The sequence below is a fragment of the Capra hircus genome, chromosome 2, assembly GCF_001704415.2.
Source record: "Capra hircus breed San Clemente chromosome 2, ASM170441v1, whole genome shotgun sequence".
Taxonomy (NCBI): domain Eukaryota; kingdom Metazoa; phylum Chordata; class Mammalia; order Artiodactyla; family Bovidae; genus Capra; species Capra hircus.
The window spans coordinates 80,028,726-80,047,771 of NC_030809.1; the positions used below are offsets into that span (position 1 = coordinate 80,028,726).

The following is a 19,046-nucleotide window of genomic DNA, read 5'->3' on the forward strand; positions in this document are numbered from 1 at the left end:
TATACTATCATGTAAGAATTGAATCGCCAGTCTATGTCTGATGCAGGATACAGCATGCTTGGTGCTGGTGCATGGGGATGACCCAGAGAGATGTAATGGGGAGGGAGGTGGGAGGGGGGTTCATGTTTGGGAACGCATGTAAGAATTAAAGATTTTAAAATTAAAAAAAAAAAACAATAAAAAAATAAAAAATAAAAAAAAAACAAAAAAAATAGTTGAAATGGCAAATGCTATGTTTCACATAGGTTTATCTAATTTTAAAAACTGATAATGGAATATAACAAAAACTATTGAATGGTACACTTTTAATTACATTTCAATAAAAATTTTAATACTCTTTTCTTGACAAACCAAATCCTTCAATATTGGACTCCTCTCTAGGACGCTAGCCTCTTCTTACACCATTCATGCCGTACAACCCATATTCTAATCATACCAAATGATATGTCACTCCTTGTCTACTCTTTGCTTTTCCATATATTTACACTTCAAATTTTCGGAGCCTTTAGTCTAGAAGAGTAGTTTGCAATTATTTTTGTTCTGAGGACTTTTGCACTTTTAAAAAATATTGAAGACTCCAGGAAAACTTTTGTATGTGTGAGGTATTATCTATTACCTTGTTAGAAATTTAAACTGAAAAGTGTTTTAATATGTATTAATATATTTTAAAAAACAAAATGATAAGATACTAATATAAATACCATCATCTATGAAAATAGCTGCATTTTTTAAATGAGAAAAAGCAATATTTTATCATTTCATCAGTGTGCTTAATGACTGGATTACTAGAATACAGCTGAATTCTCACATCTACTTCAAATTTGTTGTGTTATTTTAGTTGGAATTTATAAAGACAATCCAAATTCACACAGCTACAGAGGTGAAAAAGGAAGGAGGGTTTTAATAGCCTTTCCGATAATTCTGAATATCCTTTTATAGTACAGAACATGGAAAGCGAAAGTTACTTAAAGGTTAGATTCAGTGTAGAATCAGAAACCATAGTGATGAATGTTTCATACTCTATTGCATTAAATTCATTGGTCTATCTTATACTCGTAATGGATCATTTACCCAGGCATGATTTTATCATGTCATTAGGAAAATGTTGGTTCTCTGAGTTGCACATATTTTCCAAATGTTGACAATTTCAGTATGCAACAACCCCCCAAATTGCTAGTAATACCACTACCCATCTCATCAGAAAAGCCCTTAAGTATCGGGAAACTATCAAGCTTATAGTAGATACAATTCTTCTAAAATTTTAATTTTTACACAAAAGCTTGATTTTCATTATTTGCAACAAATGTAGGTTATTTTCCTTGAAATGATATACTCGTTGTATTCAGTCTGCCACACAACCAGGTCTGAATAATCATAGTTTGTCTGTTTCTCATTCAAGTCAAAAATAATGTCAGTTAAAAGAACCATGGATTTACATAAAGACAGAAATACGCAGCTTCCTTTAGCAGCCGTTGGACTTAAGAATGCAATAGAAGTTCCTTATTTGTATTTTATCACAGAGTATAAGAGGTGTAATCTGAAGGATTAGGAAAGATTAAGATTTAATAAATTTTTTTTTTTACCTTTTCTTCAAGGACATTCTTAAGTTAAACTGGCTTTTTTTTTTTTTTTTCCTGCTATTAAGTGGCAGTGAAAAATATAATTACTACTAGTACTGTTTGGTGCTGCTGTCTTGATTAATGCTAAGGTATCAGCAGTTTAGCCACAATGGTTTTTCCACCATTGGTGCAATTTTTAACACTGTAAAAAAGGCAAATATCTATTATTATTATGAACATATTTTTGATCACTTAGATTCCTTGACTCAGTTCAGTGGTACCCTCTTCCCTTCCCCAGACAGATTATTTATTCTCTAGACCTTTAGTATCTTAGAGACTCTATTAAATTTCAATAGAAATTTAGTTTTTTAAATTTCAATAGTTTGTTTACTTATAGTTTTCTTCTTAAGCTGTGGCTTCTATGTTTATACCCAAAATGTCCAACAAGGAATCTGGAGCACAAAAAATGAAAAAGTTAATAGATTACATGTGCAACATGAGCACATTCAACTCTAAATTGTATTAGTCTAAGAAAATGGAGGGAGGACCAAAGAGAATTATAAACTTCATAGAGATATAACTAAAGAATCAGCAACTCTCAAATGTCTGAACTCTATGATCAGTATATTTATAGTCGTATCTTCATATTTACACACACACTAGAAGGCAAAATAGCATGAATATACCATGCTATATGTATATTTGTGCTAGAATATACAAATGCTATAAAACTATCCATAAGTATGGTACCCTACAGAATAAAGAAATAATATTTATATTTGTATATACTTGAAAGTACACACTTGAACTGACTTGGAAAGGCTGAGTCAGATTTGAATAGACCCAAAGGATTTTGAGGATATTAAATGTTGAAAGAACAAAATAAACTATAGCAGGCCTAGCATGGGATGGTAATGTATAATAGAGTTTGACATAAAGTATCTATTTTTCACATGAATAAAATATATGAGTAGATACTGGATCTCTCTAGTTATCTCTCTAGTTAATATATATTTATATTAACATAAGTTGACTCTTTTATCTATTAGCTATATGATAGTAAATATTATAAAATCATTGTTGTCAAAAGTGAGGGAAAATAGGTCTTTTTCATAAGCAGTTGATGAAATTATATATTAATGTAGTCTTCTTGAAAAGAAATTTGACCAATTATAAAAATAAACATTGATTTTGCAGTTTTATTTCTAGGATTCTATACAAAAGCAATATTCACATGTGTGAAAAAATATTTATGTGACATTCATTGTACATAATAATAAGACACCAAAATAACCTAAATGATTGTCAATAAGAAAATGGTTAATGTTGATGTATGGCAAAACCAATACAATATTGTAAAGTAATTAACCTCCAATTAAAATAAATACATTTATATTTTAAAAAAAGAAAATGGTTAAATAAATTAGTTTACCCTTAGTACAGGAGAGATGGGCTTCCCAGGAGGCACTAGTGGTAAAGAACGTGCCTGTCAGTGCAGGAGGCATAAGAGACTAGGGTTCAATTCCTGGGTCAGGAAGACCCCCTGGTCAAGGGCATGGCAACCCATTCCAGTTTTCTTGCCTGGGAAATCTCACGGACAGAGGGGCTTGGTGGGCTCTAGTCCCTAGAGTCGCAAAGAACTGGACACGACGGATGTGACTTGGCACACAGACACAGGATAGATAGAGGCTTTCAAAATAACGAGATAGAGCCTTACATACTTAAATGAAAGCTTTTAAAGATATATTCTAAGTGAAAAAAAGGAGGTGAGTATTGCATACAGATCATTCCATTTTTGTAATTACAAATGAAACACATACCTATAGAAAATTCTGGAGGCATGACAGCTGTCACAAGTAAGTAAATGGAATTGATGTTGCAGTGATGGGGCAAAAACTTCATTTAAAATCAATATTACTGGAACATTTTACAATAAATTTATGTATTATTCTGAAACTTAAAGAGTAATGACAAAAGATTGACCTCAATAAAGTAAAATTGGGAGAGTAAGGAATATATGGAAATCACATAGAGATGTTAAATGAGGAATAGCAAGATAGTCCCTGTAAAGTTGGATGACAGGAAGAGTTTTCTCTAAATTATATAGATGATTCATACAATATTACATTTGAGTCCCATAAAATATTAAAATGGCGTCTTATAAAATTTTAGAAATGTCTTAAAAATGTTAATTCATTAGTTACATTCTCTCATCAAGAATGTTATATACATATACATGCACACAAACCAAAAATAATCTCTGATATTTGAGAAAACGAAATTCACCAAATATAATTAGATAGATATCCATAAAGCTATAATTTCTCCCATTAGAAGAAAATAAAATTAGTGTTTTATACTAATGAAAATTATTTCCCATGAATTTTAATAAACATTTATAATAAACATTATAAAGGAATATATTGAATGTTCCATGATTAGAAGCTAATAATCATAATATTCATGATGTATATGCTAAGCAGTTAATTGCTTCTTTGACTTTTGGGGGTTTGGATGATATAGTTGCACTTGTTTTACAATCAAAACTCTAGGAAAATGTAATCGCTACATGCACTCACCACTCTAATTTCTCTACTATTCCAAATGATACCCATTTCCACTAAATAATTTAAAAAAAAGTTGTACTTACTTTCAACAATTACTTGTCTGTCTTCCCAGTTATCTTTTATAAGCTGTATATTTCCAAAGTGTGCATCACTGTAGAAGATTCGGTTGGTACCTTTTCTTTGATTATAGTCAAAAGCCAAGGCTATGACATTCTTGAAATAACGTGGATTTTCATATGGCCTTATTGGTGAATTTAAGTTGGTTTCATCAGAAAGATGTATGCTTTTTAATATTGTTCTCCCTGAATACAGCAAATAGCCTTCGTGCCTTAGGCATGTAACTCCATCTTCTGCCAAATATCCATGGGCACAAGCACAAGTTCTCCAGGAATTTCCTCGATAAAGACAGAGCTGCTGACATCCCCCATTGTCCTTGGCACAAACATTGGTCCCTAGAGAGAAGAAAAAGATACATAGAAACATTGTGCTTTTGCTTTTGTTTTCTATATAGTTTTTCTTAGAAACATATTAAAAATTAACATTGAATCTTCTGGATTATTTTATTCTTAATTTTAGAGTGGTCAGTAAAAAATTCAAACACTGTGAAGTACTATTTTTTTTTTAGTCACTCTACTTTAAAATATCAGATTTATAATTTCACACTCTTCTGCTTCCCTGACCATCTAAAGAGAATTATTTAAAAGTTAACCTTAATCTGTTAGTTAAATACATTACTTTTTTGAAACTTAATACTGAGATTACAATAGGTTTCAAGTATTGAAATTTTTGGAACAAGTACTAATTCACTCAAAACATGAACTGAGTTCACCAAGAAAAACAAAGAAGCACTACCTGTGTCTATGAAGTATATAAGGTATCAAAGAAATTTATGGTTCCAATGTTCCTAACATCCTAAGTATACTGGGCATAAGTTTTTTACTCCAGTTTTGAGTGAGCATGTAATATGCTATTAAGATTTTTATGTCAGACTAATTCTCCTCTATGAATCCATCATTGTCTTCAAAACAATTAATGTTATATACCTTTGTTTGATGTCAAGAAAATTATAATTTATTCTATGGACACATAAAATGAGTATTATCTTAATGGAAGTGATATTAAAAATATCTAAGTCACTGTCATACCCATTTAAAAACATTTTCAAGAAAAATGCTTTAAAGAAACATATTTCAAAGAAATGATGACTGTGGACACATTTCACACTAATAGCAACCTTCCAGAGCCATCATCACTTTATATATTAAAATATAATCCGACATGAAGACAACCTTTTGGTCCAAGTAATGCAGCATGTTTGGTCAGTTCTAAATAAAATGGAAAAAACATTTTGGCTGCTTTTTGCTAATATCCTAATTGTGCTTTGTATGCTGCTGCTGCTGCTGCTGCTGCTAAGTCGCTTCAGTCGTGTCCGACTCTGTGTGACCCCATAGACGGCAGCCCGCCGGGCTCCCCGACCCCTGGGATTCTCTAGGCAAGAACACTGGAGTGGGTTGCCATTTCCTTCTCCAATGCACGGAAGTGAAAAGTGAAAGTAAAGTCGCTCAATCGTGTCCGACTCTTACCGACCCCATGGACTGCAGCCTACCAGGCTTCTCCGTCCATGGGATTTTCCAGGCAAGAGTACTTTGTATACTTAGGTTAAATATATGAATTTATCAAATGTTTCTGTATTACTTAGTCTAAACCTGTACTGAAGACAGGCCAAATATATAACATGTCCATATACATGCACTGTTGAGGCAAAAATATTTATCCGTGAATGATTATAAGTTAATTTCATTAGGCTATCATATGATTTTTGTTAGAAATTAGGGGGTAAAAAGAAGAGGGTCTTGAGGTTTGGGACTTATAAAAATTAATACCTAAGTTAAGTTTGATAATTAAATGTTAAAAAAAAGAGAAAAAAATAACAAAATGTATTGATAATAGAAGAGCACTGACCTTTCTCTCTTACTCGGTTAAAGATTTTAACCTCCTTCAGGTTGACTCCAAGACCCGTTCTCATGGTTATGGTTTCTGTGGCATCATTCTTGTGGCCCCTTCTGATGGACCCATTGGCATGTGCTCTGCCAAGAAGTCGAACATACACGATTAAAAATCTTTAACTAATTCAAACCAAACCAGCTATTTAACCTGAAGATAACAGATGGCCCAGCAGAAGGGAAAGAAACCAACATTATTCTGTGACATTGAAAGGGCTGAACCTGGAATAGCAAGAGCAACTGCCTATTTTTTTTTTTGTGGAAATTACATGGTTCTGTGAGATTTTTTGGTGACCTTGCTAAGAAATGGCTAATCCTACAAGGGTAAAGCAACTGACACTAAAATAACATTTTGAGACTCAAATACTTATGAAAAAATAAATTACCTGTCAGACCAGTAGATGTAAGCCCCGAAGACTGCAACTGAAAACATATCCACATTGCTCCCTGACAGCACCATCTCACGATTCCCTCCAGTCTCAAGGTCAATTCTTTCTATCTTGTCTGTTCGAGCATCACACCAGTACAATTTATTTTCCTAGGATCGATTAAAAAGTAATATTACAAGCTGTTTTTTATTAAGTGTTTTACAAAGAAAATGAAAGAAAACTAAAAATGGAGTAAAGCAAGTTTGCATTTAATGCAGTTTAAACACTTAAGACATACAACAGACCTCAAAGTCAATGGAGATACCATTTGGCCATGCTATTCCCATGCTCACGAGGACAACCTTCTCTGAGCCATCTAAGCGAGCCTTTCCAATGCAGGGCATCTGTCCCCACTCAGTCCAGAACAAGTAGCTGAAATGAAATTGTAGATAAATTCAGGTAAACACAAAAATGTATATTATTAATAAAAACAGCAATAACATTCATACTAACAACAAAAATACCTTTTACAAATAAAAGTATGTATGTATTTGTTTGCAATAAAATAATTTTTATTGTAAAAAATTAGCTATTCATAGAAATTACTAGGAAGAATTTCCAAAATACCCTGTGTATACACTACTCCCTACCTGAAATGCCTTCTACTTGCTTAATTTGCTCCTGTTTTTGACATGACAAACATCATTTCCTTCAAGAAGCCATCTATGTTCTGATTTTTCCACCATACACTTTACTTCATTTTGTGAATTAGAATGGCAAATTTAAACTTGTATTTCTTTACCAATTTACTTTTTATTCATATATCTGGGTGCCATTAGATGTTAAGCACAATGAGGACAGAGATCTTTATTATTCACTGTTATATCTACAGCACTAGGTAATTTATGAATGCATACACAAATGCAGTATAACTTTCAATTCTGTCCATTTAGATTGTTAAACGGCTAGCTACTCTAGTTTGCGTTATATAAATTATCTTGTGATGCTATTTTAAAGCATGAATTCAAACAAAGCAAACCTTATTTTAGTAATCTTGTAATGTAATATGGAAGGACTGTGGAAGAAACTAAAATATAGAAAGAAAATCCAGACAGAATACGCAGAAATAAAACATCAATAAATGAAATGTTAAAATACAGAAGGTACATAATCCATGTTTTCTTTCACTTATTCTTTCAACAAATATAATATTTATATTACAATACAGAAATTCATGCTTTCAGGTAAACCAGATCTATTCTTCTGAGGTTATGCCCAGTGAAACTTTATTTAGCTGTCAGATAATAGCAGTGACTAAAGTTTAGAAAAATATGGCAATCATTGACTTATTCACACAAAAGAGTGTGTACTCTGTGCATATTTGTTATGACCAACCTAGAGAGCATATTCAACAGCAGAGACATTACTTTGCCAACAAAGGTCCGTTTAGTCAAGGCTATGGCTTTACCAGTGGTCATGTATGGATGTGAGAGTTGGACTGTGAAGAAGGCTGAGCGCTGAAGAATTGATACTTTTGAACCGTGGTGTTGGAGAAGACTCTTGAGAGTCCCTTGGACTGCAAGGAGATCCAACGAGTCCATTCTAAAAGAGGTCAGCCCTGGGTGTTCTTTGGAAGGAATGATGCTAAAGCTGAAACACCAGTACTTTGGCCACCTCATGCAAAGAGTTGACTCATTGGAAAAGACTCTGATGCTGGAAGGGATTGGGGGCAGGAGGAGAAGGGGATGACCAAGGATGAGATGGCTGGATGGCATCTCCAACTTGGAGGACATGAGTTTGAGTGAACTCCGGGAGTTGGTGATGGACAGGGAGGCCTGGCGTGCTGCAATTCATGGGCTCGCAAAGAGTCGGACACGACTGAGCAACTGAAATGAACTGAACTGAACTGACTGATATAAACAATCATACACAAGAAGAGAAAGTGAGACTGCATATAGAAAAGATCTATGTTCACATTTTGTATTTCTCCATGAAAATACTAAACTATATAAAAATATGTTTATTTCCTTTGTATATATTGTTTTGATTTATCTAAAAGTTGATTTTTCCCCCCGAGAATGCTGTATAAAATAAATGCATTGGACTTTTACAACCAAATTGAGCTATGGCTGGAATCCCAAGTATATTAATCCTGAAGAAACTTTTACTCATATTTACAAGCTCTATAAATCAAAAAGGGAAAACTTTGTAGCAAGAAATCCAACTATTAATATTTTACTGATTAGATCTAAGCTGAAGCAGGCATGATGATACCTATACTTGTATTAAAATTATGAGTTTTAAGTCTTTAAGGGACATTGCATTAAAAATTATTTAAAATTAATGTTTTAACTGAGAGATAAATGTGTTGCATCATTTAACTTTTCAAGGAGAAATGTTAGCATTACTAATGACATTAAAATGACTAGTCAGTTGTTTGTTAAGATGGGAAGAATGTTATACTGTGAAGGAAGCATTTTAGGCGCCAAGACAGATGTGCTTATTTATTCAATATGATTCTTGTCATATACCTTTAATATACTCCAGAGTTAACATATGGAAGGAAGTGAGTATAATATACATTTTATTTAATAGTAAAATGCTTTCAAATGTACTAAATGACTAATAAAATATTATATCAAGTGAGTAGGTCAAATCAGCCATTTAACATATTAAATCTCACAACTATAGAAACTGCAGTTCAGAGAGTTAATGATCATAGTCACATGGCTGATAAGGGAACTGCACACAGGCTTTATTAACCCAAGTCTGTACTTTCTTCTCTATGTTGTCTCAAAAAATACAAATATAATACAACAAAAATATCAAATGTTATTTTCCTCTAGGTATAAATATAGCAAAGATCTCCATACTTAAAACACAAAACAAAATATGAAAAAAGTCTTAGTCTTAAAAATAAGTCTCTCTTTCTTTATCCCTTTTTCCTCCTATTTTAAATTTACAAAACTTCCATGCAGGAGGCTTAGATGAATGGCAACAAAATTAGGAATTAAAAAATATTCAAAATAAAACTGTCTTGAATACAGAGTTTATTCGATTTTCAGTAGTAATTTGACAAACTGCTACAATATAGCCAAATAAGACAAAACTGACTGAAGGCATCACTTTTGTGGCTAAAATATTTATCAGCTTAATAAAACTAAAAGATTCTACACCCACCAAAATTAAGCAACATTTTATGAATGTCAGGCAAATAACAACTGATTTGCTCATTAAACTGAAATGGAGAGTACAAAATTAACACCTTGAGAATCTTTGGGAATGATAAACCAAATGTAGAGAAAGAATACTACTTACAAACTGAAGGGAGAAACTTATGAATAATTTAAGAGAGCAATTTACATATATATGTTTGATATATTTTTAATGAACATAGATTCTTCATATCTAAATGTGATATCTAGCAATGGGAAGAAATGAAAATTGTTTTCACTGGTTTTTGAGACTCCATGGAAATTAAGATTCAGTGATAGCATTTCAAATTGATATCATCCCCATATGAGTTCAGTTTTGCTGTCGTGAAGTGTTTGTGGATTTATATGATACAACCAAGCAAATTGACTTTAGAGTATTAACTTGGTTGATCTAGCCCTGAAAATACTTTTCAAGGCTATCCCAGATCCAGAAATTTTTAAAATTGTCAAAATCAAATGCATTTACAAAAGACATTTCTCTGGATAATAATTTGTTTTACAGTGAAAATACCCTCATTCACAGAGGCTTACAGTTACAGAATTAAAAAACAGATTTTTTTAAAAGACATTCAAAAGTGGTTTGACATAGTATAGAAATACTCTTAATATCAGAAATCTTCATAATACAAATATCCCTATTGTCTTAATTAGACATAGAAGTTCTTTACAGGAATATGTGCAAAGAATACATATTACAAGTTTGCTTCCAATTAACTTTTGATATTTCAGTAATAGGTAGAAGACTATTGGGTAGAGTTGAGTCCCCAAAGGTTTTTAAATTTATAATTGTAGTGGTCACAGAATTAGTTTACACACAGTTGTGTTAATAATGGAAAACAAATATTTTTACATAGCAATTAGATTCTGCTGAAAAATATACTTGTAAGGTACTATAAATGTTTTTGAATAGTTTCAAAAAATATTTTGGTGGAAATAAGGCTAACAGGAAAACTAAGCTCAAAATTTGGTGGGGAAAGAATAAAGGAATATGAGTAAGAGAAGAATGAACATGTTTAAATTGTTACAGACATAGTATTAAATATGATTCTTATATTTTAAATATATGAAAAATAGTGAAAAGCCTCTAATTTGAATCAATCATTTTCTTTTAAGGTTCTTTGGCTCTTTCCCTGGAGCATAGATCTGGGTTGCAATTTTTACAATAAATTTGCTCTTTCCTCTAGTCCTATCCTTTCCCTAAGAGAATATAATATAGATACTTTATCAGATATGCTGGAGAAAACCTGAAATAGTCAAAAATTGCCATGCTGGTACAAAAAATGAATATCACATAAATCTCTTAACATAGGCAGTGGGTTGAAAAGAGAATCAAGAATGTCACTCTGTTCTCTGCTAGAGTGGAGCTCAACATCGTGTTAGTTTATCTGTAAAAATAAGAAAGACAAAAGCCCTAGAGGGTTTTATATGTCAGGAATAGTAACTGAGCAGGATCACTAGAATCACTGAGAACACATGCTAATTGTATGCCTCATAGGACAATATATCTGTCTCTAACTTCATGCCAAAGCATAAGCAAAATAATGAAGTATTGTCAAAGTTTGAATACGTTTCATGAATATGTGAATTGACATCCTTCATCCTCTATGAGGAATAAGGTATATTCCTCTGTTCCTTAGAGGGATTATTCACATTCCTGTTGTCTTCATTTGTGTGCAATTTTTGTTTTGACAAAGTGTTACATGCCAATCCCAAATCACTTTGTATGTGTTACTATTTCTTAGAGGCTCCTGAATGTGTAAAAAGAATGCAACCACAGATACTGGAACACTCTGCTCAAAGAAAGAGAGTCTAGAGAGAATATAACCTTGAATACTCCTTTCTAATTTTTTATATCGGTGGATGATTCTCAAAAGTATTCTGTCATTGCAGTCATTCACTCATTCAACAAGGATTAAATAGTTATCTATTAAGTGCCAGGAACTGGTAAGAGATGAATTGGACTCAGTGACCCTTATGAAGGTCACTGTTTAATGGCAGACACAAATGGGTAAATAAAGAATTACCTGAGAAAAATGTTAACAGCAATGCTTAAAACTTGCTAGTTTTAAGTCTCTATAAGTCATGAAAGTAGGGGCTTCAACACAAAACCTGGGCAAGTGCTATGGTGAGAGAAGTTGTCTTCCCCATAAACAACTTCAGAGGTGAACTTTCTAAGCAAATAAAGATACAGGCCATCTTGGTTGTTGTCTCTGTTTCAACTTAGAAATATTTTTATTATTTCTTAATATTGAAGGCCTGTTTCTTCAGGTGTTGTTCTATTATTTTTTATCATTAAGTTTTACATTAGATTCCTTCTTGACTTTTCAAGGAAATCCAACCAGTCCATCCTAAAGGAAATCAGTCCTGAATATTCACTGGAAGGACTGATGCTGAAGCTGAAACTCCAATACTTTGGCCACCTGATATGAAGAATTGACTCATTTTAAATGACCCTGAAGCTGGGAAAGATTGAAGGTGGGCGGAGAAGGGGATGACAGAGGATGAGATGGTTGGATGGCATCACCAACTCAATGGACGAGTTTGAGTAAACTCTGGGAGTTAGATGGACAGGAAAGCCCGGTGTGCTGCAGTCAATGGGGTCACAAAGAGTTAGACACAACTGAGCAACTGAACTGAACTGAACTGACTTTGCAATATGAAGTAATTATATAAAACAATTATGTGTGTGCCCAGCCAACAGTGGAGAAATATGGAGAAAAAAATCTTTAGAAAAAAACATTCCATTGCATCTGTAATTCCATAACATGTTAGGTTTATATTTAATTCCTTATTTTATGTATCTATTTATACCCTGCCTTATTTCTCATCCTTTCATTTTAATAAATATGTACATATATATATATATACATATTAGTTTGTATTTATATGGTTAACAGTTGTTTTCCTGAGTGAGTGGTCCATTTTTTAATTCCCTTTTGGATTTCTCAATTTATAACACTTGATGGTTCCCTATAATATATGCATTTTCCTATGAAATATTTAACAGACTCCCAGAGCCTAGACTTCTAGCGCTCATGAGCTGATTTAGAATTCTTAAATATTATACCGAAAATTTTAATTGGTTTCATGACCCCCAAACCATCTTATATATCAGTAATATCAACCTGCCCTGGATATCCCATGTTAAAACAAACTGAGGGAATTTCTATAAGCAAACAGAGAAATATCTTAAACTTCTCTTTTACCCTTCACCACATTTTTACTGGTTGGATCTCTTAAGAATTTAGAAACAAGGTCTTATACTTTTGTGCAGCTATCACTGGTCTCCATTCAACAGGGCTTTGGTAGTCTGGCCCAGGGCCTCCTTCTTACAAAAGGAAGTGCCATGACCTTTCTGGGCTTTCTTTCTCCTTCACTAACTTGTACCTGCAATGAAAGCCAAGGGTATCTTGATCACTTCTGGCCCTTCTTTTTTCTTTTCAGTGGGAGAGGTAAGATCTAAGATTTGTGTTTAGAGGTGAAGAAATGAGAAACATATAGGGAAAAAACCAGGTAAGACATAACCATCTTTGAAAGAAGAGTGATTGCAGTAGAATTTTGGAGAAAACTCCTAATGGAAAATAAAACACAGCAGTTTTCTTTCATTTGTCCTTATAATTTGTTAATATGCCTCTCTCTGAGTCATGTATTAATAGAAAAAGGTGGATGTGATTTGGGGAATTATTGTGGTAGTTCTGAGTTACTTAACCATCATGGAATATTAATATTGTGAACTAGCACCCTGATTCCATCATTATTTCTATTGCAAATCAAAGTTAATTCCTTCTTTATTATATGTCACCTTGAGTTCAGATACAAAATATACTTTAGGAGATGGTGTTAAACTATGCTATACTTTTGCTGTTTCAAAGATGTTAAACTGTAATTCAAGACCTTCTATATACTATTGAACATATTCAAAATGCACATACACACACACACATATATATATACACATATATGTAATCAATCAAAGACCATTTAACAGATGTACTTGTTGAATACCAAGATACCACACAAAGCTGTCTTTGCCATGGAAAGAAACACTTTTCAGAAAGTTATTTATGCTCATAGAGATATAAAGCTAAATTAAGATAGGCAATGTAGATCCTAGTGCCTAAAAGCGGGGGGGCGGGGGTGGGGAATAGAGTGTTTGTGCTTCACTTAGAGATAATACATCATGGAAGATTAACTAGCTTTTGTGAAATCACACTGTGACTTTCTATAGATCTTTTGTTGTTGTTGCTGTAGGTAGAAAAACACTTTTTAACATAAAGAGATTACATTTTATTTTTTAAAGAGTGAGGCCTTACCAAAGAAAAAGGGAGTCAGTGGAGGAGAGAAACTGATTTTTCAAGCTAAACTAAATTCATACACATTTCTATTTTGCATTTGGCTACACTTTAAAAGACTTCATCTCCATTGTTCAAAATCAGGCTTCATGCCCCACTCTTCAAGGAACGTTTATATTTTGGATTCAGCTGATTTACTCTGTTATGGTTCACCTTTTCCTTTGGTAAGGACACCTGCCACTTTTTAACTTTAGGCAGAATATTTAAACGCTGTACTTCATTCCTATGATATGAATTTTGACACTTATATGTCTATGTAATACTACCTGGAAATCGGTGTTTGAGTAACTTTTACACAGAACAATCATTGATAAGCCCTTTCCCCACTCCTCTAAACTCATCAGTAAGCATATAGGTAAGGTATTGGAAGACACTTTTCACTAATATTTCCAAGCAGTAATAAACATTTCTTGAAAATAAACATAATAACTAAAAAGGTATATCAAGTCAATTTTGAATCCTGAAAAATATCTATAGATGCAGTAATACTGAAGAAAAGTTTTTAAGAAGAAATGAAGATAGAGAAATAATATTTAAAATGGCTATTCATGTCAAAGATTTCTTTTTTTGAGGGATGAAATGTGAATCTGTGGGGAGCGGAGGCTCAAAATAAATAAATCAAAAGTATTTACTGAGATCCGCCAGCTAAGTCAGCTCTAAGCTCAGAGTCACGATGGAGAGAAGTGGAAAACTTAAGAGACAGCTGGAGATAAGGAATGACAAGATTTACAGACAGATGGAAATAGTTGATGAAAACCTGTGAAAAGTGTAAAGTAAGTTTCAATCTTGTCAGGACAAAAGAACCATGGTAACACAAAAAGACACAATGGTTAGGACAGAAAGTAGATGAAAAATAGATGTAGTATATGAAAGTAGATGAAAAAGTTTTCGTGAAAGTTGGATGTCACTGAAATAAAAATAAATCATTTCTAAAGGAAATTGTAAATAGAAGTAAAAGGAATGAAGATAAAATACTGGATGTAATGCAATGATTAAAGTTAGAAACATGAAAATATATGTAAAAGATAAATATATCAAGCGAGAAAATAGCATACAAAGCTTTAAATGAGTGTGCTCAGAACAGATACACAGTGCTCAAAAAAAAGAGAAAAATCTATATATATATGGAAGGGATCAGAGAGAACAGTAAAACTCCAAGTTAAAGAAGGTACCAGAGCAAAACTCTTGAGTGGATAACCAATAGAAAAATGTTACGAAGGCAAGCAGCATGAAACCTGAAAAAAAAAAAATCTGGATTTGGCTATGGATAAATTCAGATATTCCTAGAAAGAACTAAAGCTGAAAACTCATTTCAGAAATTCAATGATGAGACATTTACTTCTAAGAACTATAGAAGTAAACATGCAGAGAGAAATAGGGCAGCAATTTTCTTTTCCAATAAGAGGGATCTGAGCCTAGTTGAAAGCAAAGGGAAGATGATAGAATGGAAGAGTAACTGCAATGAGATGCCCAAAGCAATAGATGCCATTGTGTCTAGAATAAAAGTGAAGTATATTTAAGTAAGGGGGGGGGAAAAAAAAACAACCCAACTTTCGCTGAGGTTATATGCACTATTTCAAAACATTCACATTATGAATTTATATATTTCATTTCCTCTTACCATCAAAGAGTCGCTCTAATACATTTAAACACCAAATCCATTTAATTGCTTTACTGCTGTTGCTGCTACTAAGTCACTTCAGTCGTGATAGCTGACAATTTTGCCATATTCTCCCTCCAGGATGACATACTTAGAGACCTTATGACTCACGTTGTTGATCCGGTGAACATCCCAGCTCATGCTTCCTCATCTTTTCTGTTTCGGGGACTTACATCTATCTTCTTTTGCCTCGACCCTACATTACTCTAATTTCCTGTTCTTGGTTTCATTCCACTTTATCACTAATTTCTAGACCTCATCTCCTGATTAGCAACTCATGGTTACTCCCTTATAATTGCCAACTTTGATTATGTTATCACCTGCTCCCTTTTGGGGTTATTTTTCCCATCATTTTTCTACTGCTAAGTTACCAAGCACTATTACTCAAGGTCATATAAATACCTCATTAGATTCTAGAAACTCTTTGAAGCTGGACACATGTTGCTTGGAATCCTTTTTATTCATATTCTATTTGCCACAATAATTTCAGCAAATCTACCTATTTACTTATAGCCACTAATTCTATGTATATCATCTATAACTTTCTTCAATTTCACTAATTTTAACCTCTAAAATAGATTCTACTGGCATATTCTTACTGCTGAAGCTGTGGCTCCAATACTTTGGCCACCTGATATGAAGAGTCAATTCATTGGAAAAGACCCTGATGCTGGGAAAGATTGAAGGCAGGAGGAGAAGGGGACGACAGAGGATAAAATGGTTGGGTGGCATCATCAACTCAATGGACATGAGTTTGAGCAAACTCTGGGAGATGGTGAAGGACAGGGAAGCCTGGCATGCTGCAGTCCATGAGGTCACAAAGAGTCAGACACAACTGAGTGAACAACTGGTGTATGTACTCTGTCCCCTTCATTCATTCCATCGCCAAAAATAGAAGAGAACTTTCCCTAATATAATCTTCCTATTTAAATTTACCTCATTTAACCTTCCCAATAACCAAAAGCAATATAGCATTTGAGATCAAGATGCTTCAAAAGATATCAAAGGTAGGAAATGTCCACACTGACCTTCCAAACTGTCATGGACACCACTGGTGCTGCGTTTAGACACCTTCTGATCCTATTTGCGATCTCTACGCACTCCAGTGCCCAGCTACTGTGTCCTTTTCTTTTCAGTAACTCATATAGGCAACATTTTTTCAGAGGACAGCTACTAGCATCTTTTTTTGCAAGTGGTGCTGAGAGCAAGAAATCTTGGGAATGTATATCTCCCCAGGGTTGCCCTATCCAGTGAATAACTGGCTGGGAGTTCGAAGTCAAGCTCCCTTGCTAAGTGAGGTCTACCCTCCAAAACTTTCCAAGGTTCACAGTTGAACCTTTGTTTGGCCCCTTTCTTATCTGACTTCTACCTGACTTGAACTTTCATTCCAGGATCTGTTTTCAGAATACCTTATTTAAGATTCAAATCTTGTCCATCTGCTATCCTCCATTCTTCCTATCCACCCTATTGCTTCTTCCTTGACAAGGTTACTGCTAAGCTCCTTGGAATCTGTCTCCTCTTTACACACATTTTCTTTCACCCCTCAGCTGATGAATATGTGCAATACTTCCCTGGTCCCATACTAAGAAAAAATGTTTCTTTATGCCCTACTATCTTTTCAACATACTTTCTATTTTTTACTCTTTTCCTTCATTGTCCACGTTTCTGTCACTGTAGTCTAAATATTCTGGCTCTATTTTCTAATTATCTTTCACTTATTAATTCTTTATATTTGGCTTCTTCTCTTATCAATTTCCTGAAATTCATAATGATTAAAAATGTCATCCCTTTCACCAATTACATGTCCTGTTTTCTGCTTTTATGTCTCTCGATCTCCTTCTTGCAGATACATTTGAAGTTCTTCCTAAAACTCTCTTGTCCTGCTTTCTATGAAAGTGATTTTTCTGAGTACTTGAAATGGCTTCTTCCTCTGCATTTCTTTTGCCTTATTGCTAATTTTGTTTTTGCTCCCCATAATCATTTTATCTCCATTTGTAAACATTCTTCATTCATGACATTAGACTTTTTTCCCTGTAGTCTTCCTTGGATAATTTCATCCACTACCATTTTTTATTGCAGAACCTGAACTCTGTTGGAATAAGTAGGAATGACTCTATATTTATCCAACTCTTGCTTCTATTTATGCTCTACTAGCTATCTCTTCTGCAGAATTTGCTATTTCAGGAAGAATCCAAGCTTTCCAAGACAATTCTAGTTAAAAAAACAGAATGATATTATTAAGATTAATTCTCATGCATAAAAGACCAGATCTTTCTAAGTCCAAACTTAAATCTCATATCTATTTTAAAATCTTATTCCCTCTTTCCAGCTTTGATCTGACTCCTCCTGGCTAAAGAACCTGCAGAAAAAAGTCACACAACTTTTCCATTTACAACTTTTATATTTATTTTAGTTTCCCACTTATATATTGGTCTCTGGTTGTCTCTCTTTCTTGATATGAGGGCAGAAAAAGAATCCTTCCTCTTCCTCCATAACATCCTTCCTGGAAGGATAAAGAACCACTCCGAAGAATTTCTTAAAGAATGCAACAACCTCAATGTACTTCTGATCTCTGCTTATGTGGATTCTCTGAGGTCATGGGGAAGGCTTAGGAGAAAGGATCCAGGACCAGTTTGTGTTTCACTTGGTGAAATGGGGATGGAGTCATCATAATATTTTTTAAATGTGGGGAATCCAATTGCCAATTTTCCGGCCCCAACTTATCTTCCACCTACATTAACTACTTTTCCCTACATGTCCTTTATATACTTTTGCTCTTGGCAATGTCCTTTGCTTTGCCACTACTAATTTTTTATTTATTTTATTTCTTATTTATACAATATATTTCTAGTCCATCTCAAAAACATTCTTTCTTCATGTCTCCTCAATAAAGTTTCTATTAATCATCCCCACAGCTGCTACTACCCTCACTTTTACTACCTACACCAGTCATAAGCTATGTGTTTTCTGAAAATTTAATGTAGTTTTATAAGTCATATAAAAGTTTTCACTTTAACGTGAAATGTAGGTATCAGATTTAAGCTTGAGTTATATCAATATAGTCTTTTAGTGCTTCCATATTAGTTCTACTTGACATTATGTTAGTTACTTTTCCAACAAAATTTTGTACTTGTTTAAAAGTTTAAACAGAAAACTCATTGTGAACAAAAGCTACACCTTATTTATATCATCATACTTTACAGTGTCTACTGGTATCTTTCACACCATCGTCCTGTTTTGTCAACAGGTACTGAATTAAAGGCTGAGGAGGAGATGGAGACATCCTGACATGACCTTGCTGGCTGGGCGTAGCACTTAAACT

General features: G+C 33.6%; 1 protein-coding gene across 1 annotated transcript in view; it reads right to left on the reverse strand.

Annotated features, from left to right (window-relative positions):
- Window positions 1-19,046, reverse strand: part of LRP1B (LDL receptor related protein 1B) — a 2,198,408-nt gene that overhangs the window by 583,353 nt on the left and 1,596,009 nt on the right. The window contains 4 exon segments of the mRNA XM_018062463.1: window positions 4,210-4,578; window positions 6,089-6,213; window positions 6,516-6,667; window positions 6,803-6,929. Of these exon segments, the coding sequence (XP_017917952.1) occupies window positions 4,210-4,578; window positions 6,089-6,213; window positions 6,516-6,667; window positions 6,803-6,929 (773 nt within the window).